At 34.9% G+C, this 25,547-nt stretch overlaps 1 protein-coding gene across 1 annotated transcript in view; it reads right to left on the bottom strand.

Moving 5' to 3' along the window:
• Positions 1-25,547, bottom strand: part of ND-ASHI (NADH:ubiquinone oxidoreductase subunit ASHI) — a 47,563-nt gene that overhangs the window by 4,301 nt on the left and 17,715 nt on the right. Inside the window, exons 2-3 of the mRNA XM_089104830.1 lie at positions 4,887-5,101; positions 1,269-1,424 (exon numbers count right to left, since the gene is read on the bottom strand). Of these exons, the coding sequence (XP_088960956.1) occupies positions 1,269-1,424; positions 4,887-5,101 (371 nt within the window). The remainder of the gene's footprint in view (positions 1-1,268; positions 1,425-4,886; positions 5,102-25,547) is intronic.

The raw sequence follows: 25,547 nt of genomic DNA, 5'->3' as shown, positions 1-25,547 counted from the left end.
TAAAGAGTTTTTATGTTTGTTTATTTTAGTTACGTTTTTCCTTCTTTTTTTTTGAAAACCTTTGCCCAGAAATTGAATATTATATTTAGTTGACCTTTAGTTCCTAAAAATTCATAAATAAAAACTGAAACTAGAGGTCAACAAAAGGATCTTACTACTTTTGGTATTGGGCCATACTTAACATTTTTTCCTAAAATTTATTTCTAATTTTTTTTTTAGTTCTTAAAAATGCACAAATACAAACTGAAACTAGAGGACAACAGATGGATCTTACTAGCTTTGGTGTTGGGCTATATTTGACATTTTTCCTGTATTTTCCTTCTAAATTTTTTAGTTCCAAAAAATGCATAAATACAAGCTGGAACTAGAGTCAACAGAAGGACCTTACTAGTTTTGGCGTAGTGACATACTTGACATTTCTTCCTTAAAAAGGACCTTACTAGTTTTGGTGTAGTGACATACTTGACATTTCTTCCTTAAAAATTTTTTAGTTCCTAAAAATGCATAAATACAAGCTGGAACTAGAGGTCAACAGAAGGACCTTACTAATTTCGGTGTAGTGACATACTTGACATTTCTTCCTTAAAAATTTTTTAGTTCCTAAAAATGCATAAATACAAGCTGGAACTAGAGGTCAACAGAAGGACCTTACTAATTTCGGTGTAGTGACATACTTGACACTTCTTCCTTAAAAATTTTTTAGTTCCTAAAAATGCATAAATACAAGCTGGAACTAGAGGTCAACAGAAGGACCTTACTAATTTCGGTGTAGTGACATACTTGACATTTCTTCCTTAAAAATTTTTTAGTTCCTAAAAATGCATAAATACAAGCTGGAACTAGAGGTCAACAGAAGGACCTTACTAATTTCGGTGTAGTGACATACTTGACATTTCTTCCTTAAAAATTTTTAGTTCCTAAAAATGCATAAATACAAGCTGGAACTAGAGGTCAACAGAAGGACCTTACTAATTTCGGTGTAGTGACATACTTGACATTTCTTCCTTAAAAATTTTTTAGTTCCTAAAAATGCATAAATACAAACTGAAATTAGAGGCGAACAGAAAGATCTTACTTGCTTTGGCGTTGGGCCATATTTGACATCTTTTCCTGTGTTTTCCCTCTTAAAATGTTTTAGTTACTAAAAAATGCATAAATACAAAGTGAAACTTTGGTGTTGGGACATATTTAACAGTTCTTCCTAAAATCTTTTGATTCCTAAACATGTATAAATACAAATTAAAATTAGAGGTCAACAAGGATCTTACTAGCTTTGGTGTTGGGCCATATTTGAAGTCAAGACAGAGCAATCCTACAAAGAACCCAACGAAGCCAAGAAACACAGCGCATTGCTTCCACACAGAAACGCGCAATCTTGAGGTATCCATACGCTCACCCACGTACATATTGAAGTCTTTGTGAATCTGTCGAAAAAAAAAAGAATTAGATAATAAAAATAAAATATATCACTTGCTACTCAATTAACAAAAGGATAAGAAAAATCTAATCGAGAGGGGATGCCCCCAACCCTTAGAGGGGATGAGAGGCAGGGGCGAATCTAGAGCCAAAACCTGGAAGGGGTTAATGTGACAAGGGTGCCAATGACAAGGGGCATTTTAGGCTACTATTTTCGTAATTTTCCATGGGATACTCAGAGCAATCTCAGAAAAGGAAATACCTATGAACGCCCCCCCCTACTCCAAAAAAGCAAACTGTATATATATATATATATATATATATATATATATATATATATATATATATATATATATATATATATATATATATAGAATATAGGGGACAATATAGGGAAAGGTAGGGGAAACCTGCATACCACAGAATGTAAACTCTGAATAGAAACATCGTTGATTCACAATACCAGCCAATTTTGTAATTCAAGGAGAGAAAAAAATTAACTCAGAATTATTTATGAGAGTTTGGAGTATTATTGACAGAATTTGCTCTTCACTTACTGTTCATCATCATGAATCATTCGAAACTTTAGTTTTGATTATAACCCTTCCATATTACCCTCCTATTATTGAAAACTCATGGTAGCACCAAATCACCTGAGACCAATTTAGGTAAGCACACTCCTTCTCAACTCTATTGAACAAATATACAGTTATTGAACAAATTGAGAAAAACGACAAATTTGCACCTTCCCCCAAGATTTTGAAAAGTACATTTGCCCCCCCCCCCCATTCCCTTAATTTTCGCGAACTGATATAAAAAAAAAACTTAATTAACCATCCTAACTGTTTTATATTTTTATTTATAATTGGAAACTACTTCTTTACGTAAATCTGCTATTACAAGTGTTAAGTCAAGGATATGTATTCTACTCAGCCAAATAATGGGACAAGAAAACATGAAATGTCTGCAATAAAACCCAATAAAACATTGTTTTTTCGTCTCCAGGATGAGCCCTTAGATACTGATCTGAAAAAATTCCTTTCCACCATTGTATAGACCCCCCCCTTTTCTAAACACTCTTGATTATTTAACGTCTCTCAACTTCCCAGTTTTTTGCCCTTAGACGTAGAGACCAAAGCCCCCCCTCTCCCCCAACTTTTTTGGTATTCGGAAAAATTTTCGCTGACGGCGAAAATTTTTCGCCTTCTGACTGAAAATTTTCGCCTTCGGCGATAAAAGTCCTAGAATATCGTGAGAGGGCTCATTCGAACGGAAATTAAAAGTTCTAGTGCCCTTTTTAAGTGACCAAAAAAATTGGAGGGCAACTTGGCCCCCTCTCACGCTCATTTTTTTCCTGAAGTCACCCAATAAAATTTTGAGTTAGCCAATTTGTTCAGCATAGTCAAAAATCTAATTAATGTTTTTGAGGATTACTTAATCCCCCACAGTTCCCAGGGGAAGGGCTGCCAGTTATAAACTTTTCCCATTGTTTACATATAGTATTGGTTATTGGGAAGTATACAAGCGTTTTCAGGAGGATTTTTTTTTCTGGTGGGAGGGGGGGGGGGTCGGAGTAGGGGTTACGGGGAGAATCTTTCCATGGAGGATGTTTCCTTGGGAAAAGGGACATTTCTATGAAGGGGGCGCCAGATTTCCCAGCATTATTTAAAAAACGATCAGAAATTTAATAAAAAAAACAAGTTTTTTTTAAACTGAAAGTAAGGAGCGACATTAAAACTTAAAACGAACAGAAATTATTGCGTATACGAAAGCTCTCCCCTCCTCGACGCCTCGCTCTTTACGCTAAAGTTTGACTCTGTCTCACAACTTTATTTTTTAAAACAATAAAAAACTTTAAGCGTAAAGAGCGAGGCGTTTAGGAGGGGACAGTCCCTTTCATATACGTAATAATTTCTGTTCGTTTTAAGTTTTAATGTCGCTCCTTACATTCAGTTAAAAAAAACTTGCTTTTTTTAGTTAATTCAACGAAAAAAACAACAACTAAACTTATCAGAACAATTAAATAAAATAAAAGACAAAAAAAAAAAAACACAGGCGAAACCCAAAAAAAATCACAGCTGACATATTGAATAATATTTATATCTGAGTTTTTTTTTTGGTTTTTGTGTGTGTTTTTGTTTTTATTTTTGCCTTTCATTATATTTATATCTTCCGTTTAATTTAGTTGTTTTTTTTTCACTGAAAAAGGGTGCTGGACGCAAAGTCAACATATTTGGACCTTTTTTATTATTAAAAGTTTGTTTGTTTTTTTTCTCTTTTTTTGTCCACTGTCTTCTTAAAAATATTATACCCGTTTTTCTATATATACTAGTTGTTTTTAGTTGTTTTTTTTTCTATATATAAAACTAGGAGTCATCCTAAGAGGCAAAAGCCTCATCCCTGACGAGTCCATTTTGTATCAGACCAGTCAGGGAATATGCATGACCTCTTTTGACTAGCACCCCAACTAGCCATATCGCTCCTCTTTAACGTCCAAAACTGAGCAGCTCGCGCAGCAATTTCTAAAAACTCTGATGCCAAACCCCTGCAGTCGATCCAGAATCGATTTGACGTGGCTTCAATGTCGGTGTTCTACAAATACATGCATTGCCCTCCATGAGAGGAGGTATCAAGACTTGTTCCAGATAGAATAAAGACTTTGCGATTAACTCACAAAAGTACAGCTCGATAGGACCACCTAGTGTTGGGCATACCCCAACAAGAATACTTAGACATGTTTCGCTCAACGACACGCTGCCATATGGAATGGTCTACCAGGAGGGATAATCCCGGAAAATCCTTCTCTTGAGACGCTCAAGAGAAGGTATAATAAGTATCTTAAAACCAGGACTAGCAGCATATCATCACTTGTGAAGAAGCCGTGAAGCCTGTATATAATAAAAAAGAAAAGCTGATCTGGTTACCTTTCATGACTAAAGAGCACAACTTTGTTTACATTTACGTTATACGTTACAACTTTGTTTACGTTCTACCAAAAGTGCTCTCCATAGCCCCTGAACAAACTTGTCTTTCCTTAGTCATTTTTCCCTCCTTAGACCTTGCCTCTCTTGTTCTGCCTCAGCAAGGTCCCTCTACAAATATTCCACAGAAGTATATAAGAAAACTTTTTTCTCCTATATAATTGAAATGTTAAATAAACCCTTTTATTCCTATTTTTTTTTACTAGATTTGGACATGCTTGATTTGTTTGCAATATTTAAATGATTTCTTGTAATAATATAGACCATTTTGTGCATAACACATTTCGTTTTAAATTGGTTTTTGGAGTTTTTTGTTTCTACTTTTTTTTCAGCATAAGAGCTACCTTAGCTCTGTTAGAGCTTATGACAGTCTTTTTGAAAAAAAAACAACATTATTTTATGTGAACTGTGGCATAGAGTAGATCAATTAAACAAATTTTAAATTATAGGGGAACAGTTAAACTATACTAAAATTTAACAGGGACAAACCGGTTCTCCCCAGTTTCTTCTCCAGTAGCGATCATCCCATTGTTCATAACCACTTCTTTCATGAGTGCCAACAAGAGGAACCTCTGGATAGTCACCACCTATTTCGGGATCAGGCTTGTAATCAGCTGGAAGCAATCCATATTTCTTTGCTGCAGCTGCAATCTGAGCTGCATTTTTGGGCACCTGAGGAGCAGGTTTCCAATCTTTGTTCCATCCTAGAACAAAAGAAAATAAAAGTTTATAATCTATAAATCAGCTCATCGAGAGAAGAATTTCGATCTTTTAACGGGTATTCTTGGCCCTGGGGGGAGTCCTAACAACAAATCTTGAAATTATCGGCCCCCTCCATGGGCAGATGGGGCAGCTTCAAAATTTGGGAACCTTTCTAAGTCTTTCACAGAAATGACCACAAAAATATGTAATGCCAGCGCCCTCAACGCATTCTAAAGGCCAGAGCATCACTTTCACTTTACTGAAAATGATCTGTAGTTCAAGCATTGTTGTCATAACTGTTTATTACTGAGCGTTTTTATGTAATCCAATCCACATATATCTTTCTTTTCTCTTGCTTCATTTTTAAGGATTTCCATGGACTCTTAAGTATTTCTTTGAATTCTGAACTACGAAAGGAATCTTGTTTCTTTTTCTCTTAGAAATGACATGAATATTTTTATTCATAAAACTAAAACCATACGATCAGATTTTAATCCAGTTGTACGTTATACCTCCATGTGGAATTCCCTACCTATTAAAATTCGGCCTATTAAATTGTCATTCCTATGGACAATTTAAAAAAGAGATAACTGACCACCTCCTATGCCTAGATAGTTAGTTCTCTCCTCTCTTCTCTTTTTCCCCTCTATCTTTCCTGTTCAATTTGTTTAATCCATTTATTTTGATTGGTATGGTATTTTTAACTTTTTGTTGTTGTTGTTTAGTTATTTTTTTCTTTTTTTTCTTCATCTCCTTCTGTTTGATTTTAGTTCTATTATTCAATGTAATGTTTAGTATTTTAGTATTTATGCTTTCTATTCTACTTAGGTGTTCAATCATTAGCCAATTGGATGTCCTGTAAAAATTGAGACAGGAAAAGAAATAAGTGTTGTATACGTGAATAGTAATTTCTGATAGTCTGATAATAATATAGGACCAAAACTTTCAAAGACAACCTTTTTGGGAGGGGGCAGGGCTCGGTGGTAAAATTCACAAAAAAGTGGAGGAGAATAGGGCTAATATATTTCCCATAACCTATGGGGGGGGGCAAATTTGTTGTTATTCAACGATAGTGTTAAAACAGGCATTTTTTTAGATGAAAACACTCTTCCCCCAAAAACGTATTTTTCTAAATCCAAGGGAAAGGGCAAAACAATCAGAGGAGGAGGTCAATGCCTACTTAAACCCCCTCCCTTTAAAGACTAAAAGTTGAATTAGGCGCACTTGAAGTCACCTTTTTTCAGGAAAAGTCAACACTGACAATTAAAAGGTTTTTTCACTGACACAACATACCTGCTTAATAAAAAACAGCAAAGACCAATCATAGTGCAGTACATTACTTTCTTAGTTATACAATAATTACGTGCTGTTTGAAATAGTTAGGGCTGGACGATATGAAAACCGAAAATTAGCTATACAGAAGAGATTTTACTGCGCAAAAATGGGGCGGTTATCTTTTGATGAATACGAACGGATTTAGAAGGCGGTCCTTAACTTGACTGCAAAATTTGAATAGCAGGGCTTCAAGCTCTCACCTGATTTTAAAAGACAAAATCGCGGAAAAAGGTAAAAAGCGGACAGATATGTAGAATTTTGTTTCCCTCTCAGTATTAGCCTTTAATCAAATTGAGAAAACTAGAAATTTAAAAAAGAAGAAGGATCAATTAAAGAACAACGTAAGGACGTTTGATAAAACGTTGACAGGAAAGAATACACTTATTTAGCAAGGGCACCGGCAGAAAATATTCCAGGGGGGCAGAAGGCAAAATACAAGGGGTGGTTGGGGGACAGGAAATATATTTCAGGATATTTATTTTTGTAGGAATAAGTTTATTTTTAAATACTTTTAGTCAAGGGTTAATTTAAAGCTGAAATATTGGAAGGGAAACTACCTCCCGGGAAGTTATGATGTTGGTAGACTCCAGGATGAGAATTTGAGAGAAAATTTCAGGAACAGTTGAATACTAAACTTCAGAGTTTAAAATTTGATAATGTGGAAGATGGTTGGAATAATTTTGGAACAATAGTTTGTGAAGTTTCTGAAGGTGTATTAGGGAAGAAAGCTAGAACTGCAGCTAAGAATATTAGTGAAAAAGCTTTATGTTTAATAGAAAGGCGAAAGGACTTGTACAAGAAATATCTGAGTGATAGATCGTATGAAAACAAAAGAAATGTAAAGAAAGTGGAGAAAGCAATAAAATATGAAGTAAGAAGGTGTGAAGTGGAGGCAATGGATAAAATTGCCGAGGATCTGGAAGATGCAGCTAGACGGCATAATAGTAAAATATTGTACTGGCACGTTAACAAATTGAGAGGGAGTAGTCAATCCGGACTTATCCCAGTTAAAGATAGGAATGGGGTCGCAATTAGCGATAAGGAAAAAACTAAAGAGAGATGGGCCGAACATTTTGAGAACTTGCTTAACCGAGATAGAGTTGCAGGAAAAGATATAGAGGAAAATGAAAAAGTTTGTGATACCTTGGATGCGAAGGAAGATTTGTTTTGTGAGGAGGAATTAGCAACAGTACTAAAAGGATTAAAAAATAATAAGGCTCCAGGTGCTGAGAAGGTGGTAAATCAGTTTCTTAAATATGGTGGCTCTGAGGTTTGAAATAAGTTACTGAAGATTATGAATATGATTTTTGAAAAAGGGGAAGTACCTGAACTTAATTAAGCCACTTTATAAGAAAGGTGATAAAAGTGAGTGTGGTAATTATCGAGGCATTACTCTGGTCTCTGTAGGTAGCAAATTACTTAGTAATATGATACTTTTTAGACTGAGAGATGCCGTAGACAAAGTTTTAAGAGAAGAGCAGTGCGGTTTTAGAAAAGGTAGAGGATGTGTCGACCGAATTTTCACTCTTAGCCTAATAATTGAAAAGTGCCTGAGTTGTCAAACACCTCTGGTCCTCAGTTTTATAGATTATGAGCAAGCGTTCGATTCTGTTGATAGAAGAGCTTTAGTAAAGGTTTTATCCTTGTATGGTATACCAGAAAAGTACGAGAATAACACTGCTGTGGTTAAAGTAGGAATCGAGGTTAGCATCTGGTTTTGTATTAAATCAGAAGTTCAGCAGGATTGTGTTTCATACCCCTTTGTAGGGATTATTTTGATAGAATTTGTCTTACGGAGCATTGGAAAGGCAATGGGAGTCCACAAATTCAAATGGGAAGGAAAAACTCTCCTGGACTTAGATTATGCTGATGATTTAAGCATCCTAGATGAAAGTGTGAGCAAAATGAATGAAGTTTTAGAGGTTTTGCGAGTTCAGGGTGCTAGAATTGGTTTGAAAATTAAGGTTAGGAAGACCAAGTCACTAAGGCTAGGAATAAGTGAAGATGAAAAGGTGACGTTGGGTGATGAAAAGATTGAGCAGGTGGGCAGCCTCACTTACCTTGGTAGTATTAGTAGTAAATATAGTGGGTGCAGTGAAGATGTTAAACATAGAATAGCCAAGGCTCAGGGTGTTTTTTCACAGTTAAAATAAGTTTGGAAAAACAGGAAGATAAGTCTGCAAACCAAGATTAGAATATTAGAAGCATCCGTAATTACAGTGATTAAATATGGCTCTGAAGTATGGACGCTCCGAAAAGAGGGTGGAGATTTGCTCGTCGTTTTCCGGAAATATTGCTTGAGGATTGTTCTGGTTACCCGGCTGACTGATCGTATTTCAAACAATAGGCTGGACGAAAAATGTGGCTCAAGACTGCTTTCGAGGGCTATAATGAAAGAGTGGTTGAGGTGGTAAGGGCAAGCTGTGCTGACTAAGTATGAAATATTGCCAAAGGTACCTCTTTTTGGACAGCCATTTAGAGCCAAATAAAAAACACGTCATTCGCGTCTGGGATGGGAGGACGTCATAAAGAAACATTTAAAGGAAATGGGCGGGTGTAAAAAGGGAGGCTTTGAATAGATTGGGGTGGAGGAGGAGCGTGCGTAGCTGTGTTGGCCTCAGGTGGCTTGGTGCTGCGGTGAGTTGCTAGTAGTAGTAGTAGTAGTTTAGTGAAAAACTCTCAAATAAAAAGAGCAATTAAATTCCATATTTAGCCAGTCATGATTCATTGCTCAACCGGTTAAGACCGTATTGCTTGCTATCGCCCACTCTATGAATCACGTAATGAAGTGAATGACGATGGATTATTACTAAATTATCTATATGCTGTGATATAATGAAAACTTTGTACAATCTGAAAATACAAGCCTTTCCCTAAATAAAACTCAACAACAGAAATCTTTAGCTATTATTCCTCCAAAGTGATTTAAGGCTCAAAATATTCGTGATATGAGATTAAAGGAATAGTACGGTGGATAAAAAGGACTGAATCAGAACTGGTGGCCTCTTCTTTTGCCAGTAAGTCAATTTTAGCTATTACTAAGTTAAGATAGGCAAGAAAAAAAATAAAAGGAGTCGTCCAGATATTGATTCTAGCGAGGATATTGCCACAAGTACCCCAAATACGTCAGGAAATCCAAATATTCGGAAGCCAGTGACAACTCAGGTTTCGTTAATGACCCTATCAGAGGACTTTGCGAAGATGATGGACATTATGCGTGAAACTCATAGCTCAGTCCAATCAATTGAACAGCGATTGATTGTAGTAGAAAATAGAATAAAAGCAATTGAATCAGAGCAATTAGCCTTAAGGGCTGATTTCTCCGGGATTAAGTCTTGTACAAATGCTGTAGAAAATGACATTTCTTTGTTGAAAAATGATAATTTTAACCTGCAGTCAGAAGTTAAATATTTTAAAGAAAAGACCCTGAGTACGTCTGATAGGCTTATGGCTGCAAAATATCAGCCTAATGAAAATAGTGTGGTTGTATGTAATGCACTCTATGAGGATGAAGATCAAGCCGAAGATATGTTTACCGAGATGTGTACGGATGGACTAAATTCACCAGTGATACCCCATTTTTCAGTTGTTGCAATAAAAAAGCATAAGATATTTTTTAAGGTTAATGTAAAAAACCGTGGAAACAAGATTGAAATCCTTAAAAATGGGAAGAAGCTTAAAGGAAGAAATATAGCAAACCAGGGAAAAATTTATGTGAGTGATGATGCCCCATTTTCTGTGAGAGAGGCAAGAAAAAAACTATATGAAAAAAAATTGTGTCTTAAAACGATGGGTATCATTTCATGGGTATCAAACACAGTTCCACCATATCTTCAGTTGGAACGTCCGGGTGGTACGAAAGTGAAGTTTACGTGTGATGAATGGATTGAGGAACTACCACATAAGCCTCCTCCCTCCACAGCTTCCAGAGGTGCTAAAAAATGAGTGTTTTATTGAATGTGTTTAGTTTACTTATTGGTTAATTATCTTTTCTTTTTCGCTTGGGCTAATCAAATAGATATGTAAAAGTCAATAGTGATGAATTTGAAATGTTTGGGTTAATGATAATTTTTATTTTTGAGTAAATAATTTAAAATGTTTGTTAATGTGAAATTATTTTGAGTGGGTGGTAGAGGGCTGATGTATTTTTTTGAATGGTTTTGCCTTGTGCCATGAAGCTTGCAATAATGTGTTATTTTAAATTGTATGTCCGCTTTGCCGGAATATATTTTGTTATTTTTTTTTGTATTTATCTAGGTCTAGATATATGTTTAGTACATAATGATTTTTTTCGCCACCCTCTACCGTCACATACATTAACTTTTATTGATGATGGTTAGAGATATCGTTTTTCCTCCTGGGAACAGCAATGTCCTGCATCTTGAAAGTCGAAGGGTTGATTTTTCCAGCAAGTTTAATGAAAGGATAAATAGAAATTTAGATATTAATGCCACTGAGATTTTCACAAATGAACCATCAAGGTATATTTTTAAAGAAGGGGCACTACCCTTGTATTGTGATAGGGGCCATTTTGGCCTTAACATTTTTCATTTGAATTGTCAGGGATTGAATTCTGCGCATAATTTTTTATAAGAATTAATAAATGCTAATGTCTTTCAGGTGATCGCTTTAACTGAAACGTGGTTAAATGATAGTAACTCGCAATTACTACATATCCCTGGTTATAATTTATATGTAAGGAATCGCGAGTATTACCAACATGGAGGCCTAGCAGCTTACATTCAGGCTGATTATAAGGTTTCGATAAGAGATCTTACAATATATAGAGAGAAAGTTTGCGAGTGTTTTGTTTTACATATAACTAGAGAGAATTTGAATTTTTGTATTGTTGTAGTATATAGACCTCCACAGAGCCTGCTCCAAGACTTTATGGACCTATTTGAAGAACAATTAATGAAACTTCTAATTAACTCTATGCCATGTTTTATTATAGGGGACTTTAATCTTGACCTTATAGATTAGTCATCTGCTAGCACTGAATTTATTAATAGAAGTCTTTCTACTGGGTTTCATCCTTGTATAAACATCCCTACAAGAATTACGGGAACATCAGCTAAGCTTCTGGATAACATCCTTTCTAATGTACCCCTGAGTCGTCCCAGGGTCCTTATCAACGATGTATCTGACCACTTTGGGGTTTCAGCTAGCTTTAGAACTGTCACGAAGGTGGTTAAAGGCAAAACATCAAGGATTCCAGTGATCAGTAAAAGCGCGATGGTAAAACTTAAAAATGATATAGAAAAGGTGGATTGGTACGATGTTCTAGGCGATGATCAGGACGCTAATTCAAAGTTTGTTTTATTTTATGAAAAGTTGCAGAGTTTGATAAGCCAAGTAGTCATATTGAAACCGATTAATAGAAAGCACTCAAGTAAAAAACCTTGGATTAGTCCTGTGATTTTGAAAGAAATAAATGTAAGAGATAAATTGTTTAGAGCTCAAATAATTAACCCGACACAAGAAAATAAGCAATTATATCAAATTTATCGAAATAGGTTGAATTCAATTTAAGAAATGAAAAAAAGAAATATTTTGAGAAAAAGTTTAAGGAGGTCGAAGGATGCACTAAGAAAACCTGGGGACTAATAAAAGAAGTGATTGGATTAAAAATAAATAGTGTACCTGATGAATTAGTTAGTGTAATGGGAGAGACATTGAACTCTGAAAAGGTCATATGCAATAAATTTCAGAGTTATTTTTCGAATATTGGTCTGAATTTAGCTATGTCAGTTGTACCTGAATGTGGTGATCCAACATCCGAGTCCTTACTGAGGGACCCCATTGATGTGTCTCTTCACCTTAGACTTCTAGCAGTTGATGAAATTAAAAAAACTATTTATGAGTTTCGTAGTAATTCTTCTGGTAGCGACCATATTACTCTAAAAAACACTTAAATGTATTTTTCCTGTTATAGCTGAAGTTTTATGTGGGTTAATTAATGAGTGTTTTCGTCAAGGAAAATTCCCAGACTGTTTTAAAGTTGCCCGTATAACCCCAATTCATAAGGGTGGTATTCAAAATGACCCAGGAAACTATAGACCGATATCTGTTTTACCCATTATTTCCCGTGTTTTAGTATTAGAATGATGAGTTTTTTGGAGGATCATAAGTTACTGGTAGAGACACAATTTGGGTTCCGTAGAAAAAGGACAACGGAACAGGCGATGATTTATTTGACAACTATTATTAATGATGTATTAGATAAAGGTTTCAAAATAGGTGCTATATTTTTAGATCTGATGAAAGCTTTCGACACTGTGGATCATGAACTTCTACTTAAGAAGTGTGAGGTGTATGGTTTGAGGGGTAAATCATTAAATTTTTTAAGAAGTTTTTTTAGTAATCGTTATCAGTATGTCCAACTAAATAATTTTTCTTCCGAAAAAAAGCGTATCGAAATAGATGTTCCGCAAGGATTAGTTCTCGGTCCTGTATTATTCTTGATATTTATTAATGATTTACCAAATTGTCTAAATCATTTTTTCTATAGAGTAAATGAAGTAACGGTAAACCCGACTAATGAAACAGTTTTACTTTTTGCTGATGACACAACAGCCATTAACACAGCTAAGACAGCGGAGCTGCTACAGATTTCCATTAAGGAATCAGTTAATAAAATTATATCATAGCTGAGGGTAAATAAATTAAAGATTAACATGGCTAAGTCTAACTTGATTATTTTCTTGCGATCTTCAAATTTTTACCAATGGATCAACGAATGGGATATGTCCAATGGCGTTATAAAACGGACTGCGTCTTTTAAATACCTTGGGATTGTAATAGATGAAATTCTATCTTTTAAGGAACATGTTACTTTAACTAGCAAAATTCTGGCAAAAAATCTCGGTATAATGAAGAAACTCCAACATTGTTTTCCCAAGTCTGTTCTTCGCCATCTTTATTTTTCTTTGATACACCCGTATATACTTTATTGTTCAAGTATTTGGCTCTCTACTTTTTCTTCTACCCTAAAACCAATAAGAGTTCTACAAAATCATGCAGTAAGAATTTTAGCCGGTATATCTCCACGTATGTCTGTTCGAGAAATTTACCCAACTTTAAAAAATTTGCCGGCTGCAGGCCTTCGTGAATTCTACGTATTGTGGTTTATTTTTGGACTGAAGCAGGATTTTAAGCCTCGTTGTTTTGGTGATATATTGTCCATTAGGTCTACTGTTCATTCTCATGATACAAGGGTTAGCGCGGACTTCTGTGTACCTAGAGGTATATCTTCCCATTCATGTTTTTCTGTTCTTTATAGAGGTACAAGGAAATGGAATAGTTTGAATAGTGATATTAAGACTATTGGTGACCCCAATATTTTTAGAAAAATCATTAAGGAACTGCTTTTTGCTGAATATGAGTTTTGACTGATTAATTGATTTATTTATTGTGGGGGTTTTGTTGATATGATGTTCCCAGAGGATGTATAATACATTATATTATTTTGTATTTATTGTTTAGTGTGATGGTATTAGTGGTGTCGGTGGCCAAGTGTTCTTTGTTTTAAGGATTTTGTTTTCTCTACCTCCCCCACGGACAAGCTTTGCTTTTTAGGGGAGGCAGCAATAATTTTTTGTTGATATGTTTTTTTTTTCAATAAATCCTTCTTCTTCTCTTCTCCCATACAAAATTAAACAAAATACAGTAAATTTTAAATAAAAGTTCCTGGCAAAGGATTGCTTTTATTTAACAAGTAATATATGTAATTATGATGTATTTAATCTTAAAAGGAAGTCAGACTCAAACAAAAGTTACATAAAGATCTATTGCTTAAGTATATTAGTACAGATATGGACTTATCTTCATACAATTTTCCACTCTTTAAAATAGTTTACAGAAAGAGTAGAGAAACTCAAAAATCATCCTGCCTGCATAGATACCATGTTTCGATTTTATACCGGCCATGTAAAATGTACCTCATTCATAACAGGACAATTCTCCACCTCGAACTTTTATATTCAGACATTTCCGAATCCCTTTTATATTCAGACATTTAAAAACTTACAGAAGAGCGAAAGAAAAAACTAAATTTAAACTTACTATCCAGCTGTCAAATTGATCCTCTTTCTTTTTATTAGCCTATTCAACTAAATAAAATGAACAGGTTTTAAAATTTTTGTCACAGGAGAATCTTATCAAATAGTTTGTGATAAAAAAAAACTGGAAGTAAAAAGTGACTTGGGCCAATATCCACCAAAACTAAAAATGAAGTTCCCTTGTCAATTGCTAAACAGACAGTATTGGCTTTTTGTGCTGATTCTAAATATATATAATTATTTCAGTATATTGTAACCCACCCACAACAAAAAATTTGAGAAAATTTGCCTAGTTTTTAAAAAAAAGGGGAACCCTCCCAGAAATGTGAGCGATCTTATTGAAAATCCCTTAATAAGAAAATCCTGTCAGAGAACTCTACGATAGAGGTTTCAAGCTCCAATCTTCAAAATGTGGAGTTTCGCATTTTTTTTTTCAGAAGAAACATCGTCGATGCATGTTTATTTGATTTGTTTTTCTCCAGGGGTAATTATATTAAAGCGAAGGTCCAAGATAATTGGAAGGGAGCTCATTCAAACGTAAATTGAAAGCTCTTTTTTAAGTTACCATACACGCTGGGCCAGATGAAAGTCTAGTTTTCTGCCATTTTATGGCACCAAACTACCACTTTACCCCAAAGAGGACACATTTGCAGTCAATTTTTTCCAATTGATTCCTAAAAAAGTAGATATTAATGAACACATTGCTTACTCTTCATGAGGCTTCAGATAAATGTTAAAAGAGGTAGCGAGGAGTCGGAATTAATTAAAATGTTTCTCTATACAGCTAAAATATTAAATTCCCATATCTACCAGCACAGAGGGGGGGGGAAAGCAAGGCAGGCCATCATCAGCCCCGCCAGTAAATTTCTTTGGGGTGACAAATACTGCTAGGAACTTAGTTTTCAGCAATTTCAAATTGTAATATATTTCTTTTTTCTATTTATATGAAGTACTTCAATGTATTTAAACAAATGAATGCAAACTATTTATCGATAAGAAATCCTATTGCAGAGCTTGTGATGGCTTCAGTTATGTAAAAGATCAAAATTCTGTCTCATCCTGAACTCCTTACTCTTTACTGTGTAGTATGGCTTTTGTCCAAATTTTTAAAGAAAATTTGCAATTGAAAAAAAAGATTATTCAAAGCACTAAAATACTTTTGTTTAATGAGCAAGTTGTTGAAAAGGGGCAGTCTCCCTTATATACAGAGTAACATCAATCTGTTATGAGTTTTAAACTTGCTCCTTACTTTAGTTGAAGAATATTTTATATTTATATAAATACATTTCATGAGATTGTAAAGAATTAAGAATGCAGTGCCTTTGGTTACACAAGATGAAGATCAACATTCCAATTATGTCTGCTTGGATTTTGATGTTGATCAGACAGTTTATGATAACTTACGGTAAGGATAAACTAAAACGTGTGTGCGGGGATTTACCCCCTCCTCAACATCTCGCTCTTTAAATTGTGTCCCAATTCTTTCCATTTTGGAAAGAAAGTGCCTAATTTTGATCAAATGTCTTTGGAAGAAGGGTAGCAAAAAAAAAAGGCTTGGGAGAGAAATGGGTTGGCATCAGTCCCTTTGACTCTTATAAAAAGCACTAAAACTTCCAATTTTCAGCTGAATGAGAACCTTCCAAAGTTTCTACGACAACTCCTTCCATGCCGAAAAAGATTAATAAATTGAAACCCTATTGCTCTCTACTAATATTGCTTTTCATAAATTCTTATTGAAAACCACCAACAGTTTCATCATTTCAACACAAAATTTAAAAAGGGCTAATTAAATGGTAATAAAAGGATTTATTCTGGTACGCAAAAATTGAACACAGTGAGTGGAGAGAAACGACACACCCCATAGAAATAAAAATACGTAAATCAAACATACTGCGCAAAACACATCTTATACCTCTTTCCCTACATAGCATGATCAAGTAGAAAAAAATGTTGGCAACTTAAAAGAAAAAGAAATACTTTGTTAGTATTAATTATTCGGTATGGCATGAAAAAAAGATATAGAAACAGTGCAATTCATCTTTTCTTCTAATTTAAACACTTTACCAGGAAAAATCTCATTACACTTCGAAAATTTATATAGGCCTATACTGAGTTTTTAGAGTTGCTTCCAATTCAGCTCTGTCCAAAACAATGTGAAAATAGGGGTACGCAAGGATTCTACAGTTGAAAGTATCCCAACAGAGTTAGCTTTGGGAAAACATATGAGTAAATATAAGTATTCAGCAAAAAATATGCTTTATGAATGATGATGAATTAAAAGAATGGTTCCTCCCCAAGGGCACAAGTTCTTTCCCATTCTTGGCCTTCTTGAAAGCTTTGCCTCCCATGAAATGTTAGTGTCTCCTGAGGTAAAATTCTGTTAATGTCCTCAAGTGAGACCTATCTATTATGTTTATCCTCTTTTCATACTGAGGATCAGGATAAAAACTAAAATGTCAAAGTTGGCTGTGAAGATAGCTTAGTTATTAGGCTTTTAGGTTGAAACTTTCAGGGCATGATGAGGGGGATGTTCAACTGATATAAAGGCAATACTTAGGCTACATACAACTACACTTAAAAAAAAATGTTTGAGCTTCGACAAATATTGTTGTTATGATCATCAGCAAATATCGCACAAGGGTTCTCGGTATTAGTTAGAAAAACATTGGATTCAGAGAGTAAAATATGTTGAGAATTTGTATTTTTAAGGATAGGATAGCAGCTTTAAAAATTTTCTAGTTAAGGAAAATCACAAAACAAATGTATTACAAAACAAAATCGCCTATAAAAGTTTTATGCAAATATAATATTTATTGACAAAATTTTTGGGTAAGCACTTTCTAGACGTGTAAATTAAACTTTTTACAACTCATATCAACCCAAATTTTATACTCTCTTTTTTACACAAAAAGACAATTAGCTTCTTCTTTTCTGTTGTAATTCTAACCTTTGATTTGGATTACTATATAACATACTAATTTAAATGTTACCTTAATCAAATTCAATATGATATTTTAAAAAGTTTGATCTAGCATATAAATCCAAACAATATGGATTAATAAAACCTATTTTCGTTGGGAATTGCATTTTTTTTCTGCTGAAAAATACATAAATCTTAGTAATTTCAAAAATTTGATGGACCCAAAACACAAATCAAAATTTCAACGAAAAAATTGACCGGTTTAAATTCCAGCCAAAAATTAGTTGGAAATCAAATTTATTTTATAGAGTGTACTACCACTCCTACTGTCGCTACTCCTACTAATACTCCTACTGCTACTAATTAGGCTATTACGGTATTATAGTGGTATAAAGGTATTACGGTGAAAGTTTCAGGGAATATTGAGAAAAAAGATTGAACTAAATCCAAACACACTATTTGCATGCAAGCTGTCAAAGGAGCCTATCAGTAATATCACGAGACCGATGTCGTTTATTTAATTAAAAATTTATGGGATATGTTGAGGGAGAGGTTTGACTTACTCAAGAGCACTATGTACATGCTGCAACTGCTTCTTCTACTGTTATTACTATTACGAATACCAACTCTTCTACTACTACTGTCAACGTCTCCTGATCTTGTACATAACCTCCTTTTACCCTCTTCCCCATTCAGGAGCCCTGTATATGTGTGAAAAATAGATCCCTAATATGTATATGCGTTCGATATTCCCTTTTAATAGTTATATTAATCATTAGAAAAAGTGTACTGAACTGCAGCCTAAAGCATTGTTAAAAAAAAAAAAAAACTACAAAGAGGTACGCGATACTATCATTAATTCAAGCTGATAGTAAAAATGCTTTATATGATAGTAAAAATTGATTCAAGCTGAATTCATTGAACAAAAAATCATTTATCTATACAAAACTAAGTTAATTGCTTCAAAGAAATGGTTCCCGAATGTCCATGCTTCTTAGAACTCTACCATAAACTATTTCTGGCAGATATGCTTCAAAGAAGAATCTTTCTAGCTTTGGTAGCATTTTCTGTGACCAAAACTCCTTGCCACGAATTATTCGCTCCGTATATATTGAACCTTTACCAAAATATAAAACAAAATATGCAATTTCGATGTCTGAGCACTCAAGTTGCATCTGAATCTGGTAATAATAATTTTGGTTTCTCTTTAGTCTCATTTCACTGCTGTCAATGATTTCAATACAATGGACTTCTGTGATTCCAACCATTCAGTGATACATAGCTCTTTGGCGGTTATGGGACATTTAACCTCTATTATGGCTTTTTCACCAGATGGGAACAGTACTCAACCGTCAGGACTAGCAGCCAAAAATTAAAAAAAACTCGTGTGGATGTTTAAGCCAGCAGAAATAATTTTGTAGTCAAACTTTATTTCAAAAGATAACTTTGCCTTTGGTTCATTGGTATGACCCTATTCCATTGCTTTAATTCCGTATTGTTTAGGATACAGAAGTTGTTTCACTACTGGAGCTACTGTCTTAACACGCCGCTTGCAAATAAGCCCTGCTACTGAAGAAGTAATTCTATTTCTTCTCTGCAACTGCCAACTATTCTCGATTCAGAGTCCCTGAAGGTGTGGGGTTAATTCAATCTGGCAAATCTCTGACTCTGAACACTGTAAGCGCTGCAAAACAACCGCTTTGGCATTTTCAAAAGATTCTGCGTCAAGATCTGGAGCAATGGCGTTGGGACCATAGTTTTTATCTCCTCGGCTAGCAATCTTTCCTGAAACACTGCCAAATAGGCGCTTTTTGGCTTTGCATTTTTTTCCTTAAGCTAGCCATAATTCTTTCACGTGTAAGTTTTTTCAATTGACGAGTTGGGGTTGCTCCTATGCTTTTTCTAAAAATTTCTTGGCGACCTAAATGCCCCTTTGCATACCGTATTCCTGCAGCAGTAACACGGGTGTTAGAACGTCCGCTTTTGCTTACCATTATATTTTTTCCGCCTATAAACCTAGCAACAATGGACATAAAATACTCCGCCAACTTACTTGTGCCGTTCCGATCAGTAAGCGAGCTGGTCAAATGACGGTGTCAAACGCTTCATATATATGGCTAATGAACGCACTGCTTGGGATTTTTTCAGTTTCCAGTTCCACGATTTTTCCGGATAACTGACAACAAGATGGACACTGTCTGTGTTCCCCACGAAAAAAATGTAAAGGAATTGCGTTTAGCTCTCTAATCAGATCTTTTGACGACATGGTATTCGTAGTGATTCGCACAATTGCTTTTCTTGCAAAATCGCACAATTTCTTTATTACTGGACCACTGAGAAATGTCCTAAACTCTGCGCTTTCTTTGCATTTGTTATAAAGCCTCTTTTTTAAATACTTACAAGCATGATTGGCGCATTCAATTTTTTCCACTATCCTACCATATGAAACCTTTGTAATAATTTCTGAATGGGTGCTTGAATCACCATCGGCTATAAACTTTGTATATCTTAGTTTATGCATAGCTGGTGCAACACGAAAGGCCTCTACCAGTAGGCTATATCTGATTCCATCTCAGTGCTAGAACCACTCCAATTCATAAAACATCTATGTTCAGGAACTGAAGTAGATTCTTGCCGTCGATTTGCCATGCATATGCAGCAATACTTGTTTCTAATTACTACATGAAGGAGTCTTTTTGAATAGAATCCAATTACAACACCACAACCAGATAATGCAGTGTATCTATTACCATAACTTCGTGTGCACCAACTTCCATCAACTATAACACACGTATCGACTATTCCGTTGGAGTCAATCTTTCCATCAGCCTTCAATGCCATTCTGCGCTCTATTTTACTGTTTTATTTTTTTAGCAAATAATCGTGAAGGATTTTCTCTATGGACTCCCCGATAATGCTTTCGTACTTGGTAAATGTTTTTTGCGATGGGCAGTTAATTCCAATTGTAGAAAAAAGTTCTTGAATCTGGGCATGAGTCATACTGGCGTTTATAGCAGCAACTACAACTTCTTTGTTGATATTTCTAGACCCCGTTTCTTTGTGTTGCCTGTTTTTGTCCATACCTCTAATTGACCAGTCGATTTTTTGCCGTTTTAGGCTGAGCGGTGGTTTATTTGACAGTTAGTTTTTTTCCTCTTGTGTTATGTTACTTCTGCTAGCTTTCGTATACTTTTGTAATTTAACTGGAATATCAGTATGAAGCGTAGCTTTTTCTTGGCAAGATTCACGTTTGAAGATAAAGCGGGAGCGCAAACCAACAATGCACTCTCTGTCGAACATTATTTTTGAAATAAGATTGAAGTCTTGACACCTACAATAAAAACACAAATCATCGGTACAAGCTCCTGTAAATTAGAAGTGCCCAAGCATTCTAAGGCTGATAATCATCCCAACCAAGTAAGCTATGGGAAAAGTTTGTGTAAATATTTGCATTCAACGGAAAACACGTTTTACAAATGATTATGATTTAGAATCATTGTTTCTGTCCACGATTACCTATCATTCCCCTATTTCTGTTATTATCGGAGTCTCTGCCTCCCACGATACATCACCCTATCCTGCGGTGAATTTCTGTACCCGTATTTGAGTGGTACCTAGCTATTTTGTTCACCTCCTTTTATACTAAGAGCGGAGAAGATCCCTCGGACAAAAAATCAAGAAAAATCCCCTCCCCCCTCCCGCGGCGGGGGGGTTCGACACTACTTTCGACTTATAAAAAAAAGACTAGAAATCTCAATTTCGGATAAAATGAGCATACTCCAAAGTTTCCACAACCATGAGGCGGAGGAGGGAATGATGAAGGGGCAGTCCCCTTCCTATAAGGAAGAAATTCTGCTCATTTTGGGGCTTGATATCACTCTTTACTTTCATAATAACAGAGTAGACGGAGGTATCCCCAGAAATCAAGAGAGATTAAATATAAGTTTCACATTTTTGATGTGAAATTTTTTTTTTGGGGGGGGGGGGGGAAAACCCCCCCCCCCCCCCCCCAAAAAAAAATTGAGGCAATATCCAAACAAAAGTCCTGAATACGGCCCAAGGGATTATACATCAATCTCTACCCCCCTTCCCCTTGTCTCGTTCTTAGAACTAATGTTGTATTTATCTGAAGGCTCAATGAGAGTTGGGATCTTTTGGCATCAGAAAACATCCTTTGAGGCATGTCCCTCTATCCCTAACTAGCCAAAATATTTTTGAGGTCCAATTTCAAATTTCAACACAAATTTCACCGTCTTAGGTAAATTCTCTGTTGTTTTACAATTCCACACTCTATTTTAAGGTCATACAATATCATCTCCCCCTACTTTTGATAAATAAAAGATTTATTTAACCTAGATTTAATACACTTTCAAGCTTGTTTTGACTAGCGACCTAATGAGAAACCGAAAGAATTGTAAGTTCCAGGGCTATTCCTACGTAATATTATTTGTGTGTCTTTTAAATTCTGACAAAAAAGAAGTTTTTTGTTTTAATTTCCCGTCTCTGTTCATTTTTAGATATGTTTGTTGAAAAGGCTATCATTTGAATGACGTTAAAAGGAGAGAAATGTGTGGGAACAAATGGTGTATGAATTATTCGTGAGTCCAACCCGCCAGCGCTCCATGTCAGTTTCATCTAGAAAAGTTCACTAGAAAATCGAACAAAATTTATCTATAAAACAAGTTTGCAAATCTTCGACAAATCATACAGCACTTGTTTTCAACTCCCCGTAAAAAAAAGAAGAAAAAAAAAGCTATGCATTAGAAAATATATAGCAAAACTAAGTGACGAAAATTGTGAGCAAAGATGTTCATAACATTTTATTTGTACTTATGAGCAAGAATTTATCCTGTATTTTTGTTTGGAGGGGGGAGGTAACAAAAACTTTAAAAATACCAAAAAAAAAATTTTGCGCATTTTTGCTACAATTTTTGGAGGGGGCGGGGGGTTCAAACCCGGTATATACCCCTTCCCTGGATACAGCCTTGCTTGTATAAGACTCGAGTTTCTGTTGTTACGACTGCAAGAAGTGTAAGGCCTTAACAGTAGAAACAAAAAATGTGTCAAACGACACTACAAAACTAATTAAGCAACACCTATGAAATACTACCATCGCTTTCTTCACTTCTTGTTACGACATTTACTTTTTATTTACCAGATTAAATAGGTCTACACATAAAAATTTTCTTTGACCTCTCTACATTTACATTTACAATAAAACAAAATAGAAATAAAACCCTTTTTAAATTTATTTTCGTTTCATTTTATTGTAAATTTTTTTTTTTTTTTTTTTTTTTTTTTTTTACAAGGGATGTGAATTGAAGAAACTAAACTCGCTGCTTTTATTTTAAAACTATCTGTTGAACTTTACGACAAAAAGTCGACGACCTGAACAGTTTCTAATAATAAGAATGAAATTTATGGCATATAAACCTAGTTTTTGTAACTTCAACCCCCCCCCCCCTTCCCTCACACACTCGCATTAATTTTACTTCCCCGTCAAAATGTTAAGTGAAGCTATAAATAGTCCTGCAAAATGTTATATAAAACAATACATTAAGATATATAAGGCAAAAGAAAAAAAACTATATGGAAAAAATCGTTGATATCACTAAGCGAACGGTCATGAATCATGGTCTAGTTTTTTTTTAAATTTAAGAAACAAAATATACTGAATGAAAGTTGCATGCCTAGAAAAAGTGTTATTCGTTAGGAGGCTGCAATCCCCTACCCCTCTTCTTGCGACAAAATAATATTTTACTTCCTATCTTTATCCCGTATTATTAAAAGAAATTTCTACTAGGACTAAGTGGGATAGATATTAAAGAGTTATAAGTTTTGAAGCTTCAATAACCCCCCCTCCCCCGTCATTTTTTTAATATTTATTGTCAAAAGATTATAGAGTCTTATGTATATTCCGGTAAAATTTTATTTAAAATTATTAGCTAAAACATATAAATCAAAAGTAAAAAAATACCTACATTACATAACAAGTTATTAGGTACTTTATTTGCCCGTACGATAGCAGGCCCATCCCTGGATCTGCCAGTGACTAAGTAGAAGGTCATAGATCAAAGTCTTTTTTTAAGATTTACGCTACAGAATAGAATGATTTATAGTTGTATGCCTAAAAATTACGCTATTTATTAGGGGGCTACAATCCCCTGCCTTTCTCCTTGCGACAAAAAATTTGTATCTTTCTTGATTTATCCTACATTCCTAAACATTTTTTCTACTAGGGACAAAGTGCGATAAAAATTGAAGGGTTATAAGTCACATGCTTTTTCATAAGGCACATTCAGTGTGTTTTAATTTGAAAGTCTCTAGTTGAGTAGAATTGAAAAAGAAAGAAAACCATTAAATAAAAATAAACACATAATGTGTATTTGCCTTCTCCGCTGTTGCCTGTATTGGTTTTTTTATCAGGTTGAATATATCAATTCAGCCGAACAACTTCCTAAGAGAAGTTTGAAAATTCAGATCTAAGCCCCTAAAAGCACACAAACCTATAATAAGTCTAAGGTCTTTGAAAGGTTCATACTACAAAATTAATCAAGTGGTACTTACATATGTTTGATTACGAGTTCTTCGTAGCTCTTTAGAAAATAGGGCACATTAACCACCCAGCGAGAATTTTTTAAAATATCCGATTCTAAATTGCGACCCGCAGTTATAACTTTAAGTATTGCGATTTCTGCTGCAGGATCTTCTTGAAGAGATGCTTCGTTCAAGTCGAATAAATGTTTTGGAAGTCGTGGTCTTCCAAGCTTTTTGTATATTTGCTTAAGTTTTTCCCTGTGCTTTTGTACAGTAACCAAGCCAATGCCTCTTTTATTACGCTTCTTTACCATCTTTCATAAAGCACTTTTGTGAACTAACAAGGCTAAGTTCTTTAATTGCCTTTCCCATCCTTCAAAAACTTTGACCGCAACCTAATTTGACGGAGCATTCCTATTTGCACAATATGTTGAAACAATCCCCTTTGATGTCAGTCGATACAAGTCGAAACCCTGAACGTTTTATCACCTGAAAACCGGTAATTATTCCCGCCTATTGAAACTAAATGTGCAACAGTTCAGGAGTTACTCATATAAAACTGATGGTAACAACTTTTAAATAAATTAATAAAAATGTCTTTTTGGAACTAATTAAGAAAAACACTTAAAATGCAAGTTGTTACTTTTCAAATCCTATACAAATCTGTGTTAAATTTAATAAGCTCGTATTTACCGTTTGCTCATACAAGTTGAAATGGAATTGGCAAGAAAAAGTCTAATTTAGAAAGCCAAGTAAAAAATATTAATAAAATAGCAAACTCAGATTATATTGCTAGATCAGGGGAACAGATAGCAACCAAAATCGATGCCTTAATGCGTCTGTTGTCGCCGTACAAGCTAAAAATATTTAACATGGAAGAGATAGCCGGGATTGTTTCTATTCCGTCCCTCCTTAAGACAAAGATCAATGTGAATGAAATGGCAGTTATAAGCATCAAAACTGTTAACAAAGAAAAATAAAGCATCAAGAGATGAAAAACACCGTGAAACAAATTATCTAGGGCTAAATCTGGGATCATTAGGGGAGAGGGTGCATTGTCAGAGTAGTGCAAATTACATTTGGAAAGAGCATTAATTTGGAAATCTAATAGGGTAAAATTCTAGATTAGGGGCTTCTTGCTATCTTGGAAAGTAGTTGAGACAGGTAAATGAAACCTTCAGAAGTGAATCCAAGGCTTACAACAAACACTGTGGGGTTATTTGAAGTAACAAGGTAAAATATATTGCTCTGCTAGCTCACTTAGTATACCTATGTGTTTTATTTATAGATAGTGGGTTTCCATTAAATTATTATATTCAAACTTGCAAGTCTGACGAGGGAATAGGTTACAAGGTGTCAGAACAGACAGTACACCCTGCCTCACAATCAATTAGTTGTCAGCAAATCTCAAAGCCTCATGGAAGCAATTTCGCCAACATGCTGAACTGATGTGTATAGGACCTTCTTCCAGAAAGTGTTAAGTGCTCATACTTGTTGATGTGGGTTGAAGAACAGAGGTGAGATGTATTCAACACATTCCAAATTGCAGAAACAGAAAAGAATGAAGTGTATGTATACCTGCAAAAATTCAGTGGA

This window comes from Artemia sp. Qi Xiang Cuo, chromosome 19 (genome assembly GCF_049724085.1).
Source record: "Artemia sp. Qi Xiang Cuo chromosome 19, ASM4972408v1, whole genome shotgun sequence".
NCBI lineage: Eukaryota > Metazoa > Arthropoda > Branchiopoda > Anostraca > Artemiidae > Artemia > Artemia sp. Qi Xiang Cuo.
The sequence above is the reverse complement of the archived record's forward strand: the minus strand, read 5'-3'. Positions and strand labels throughout refer to the sequence as shown.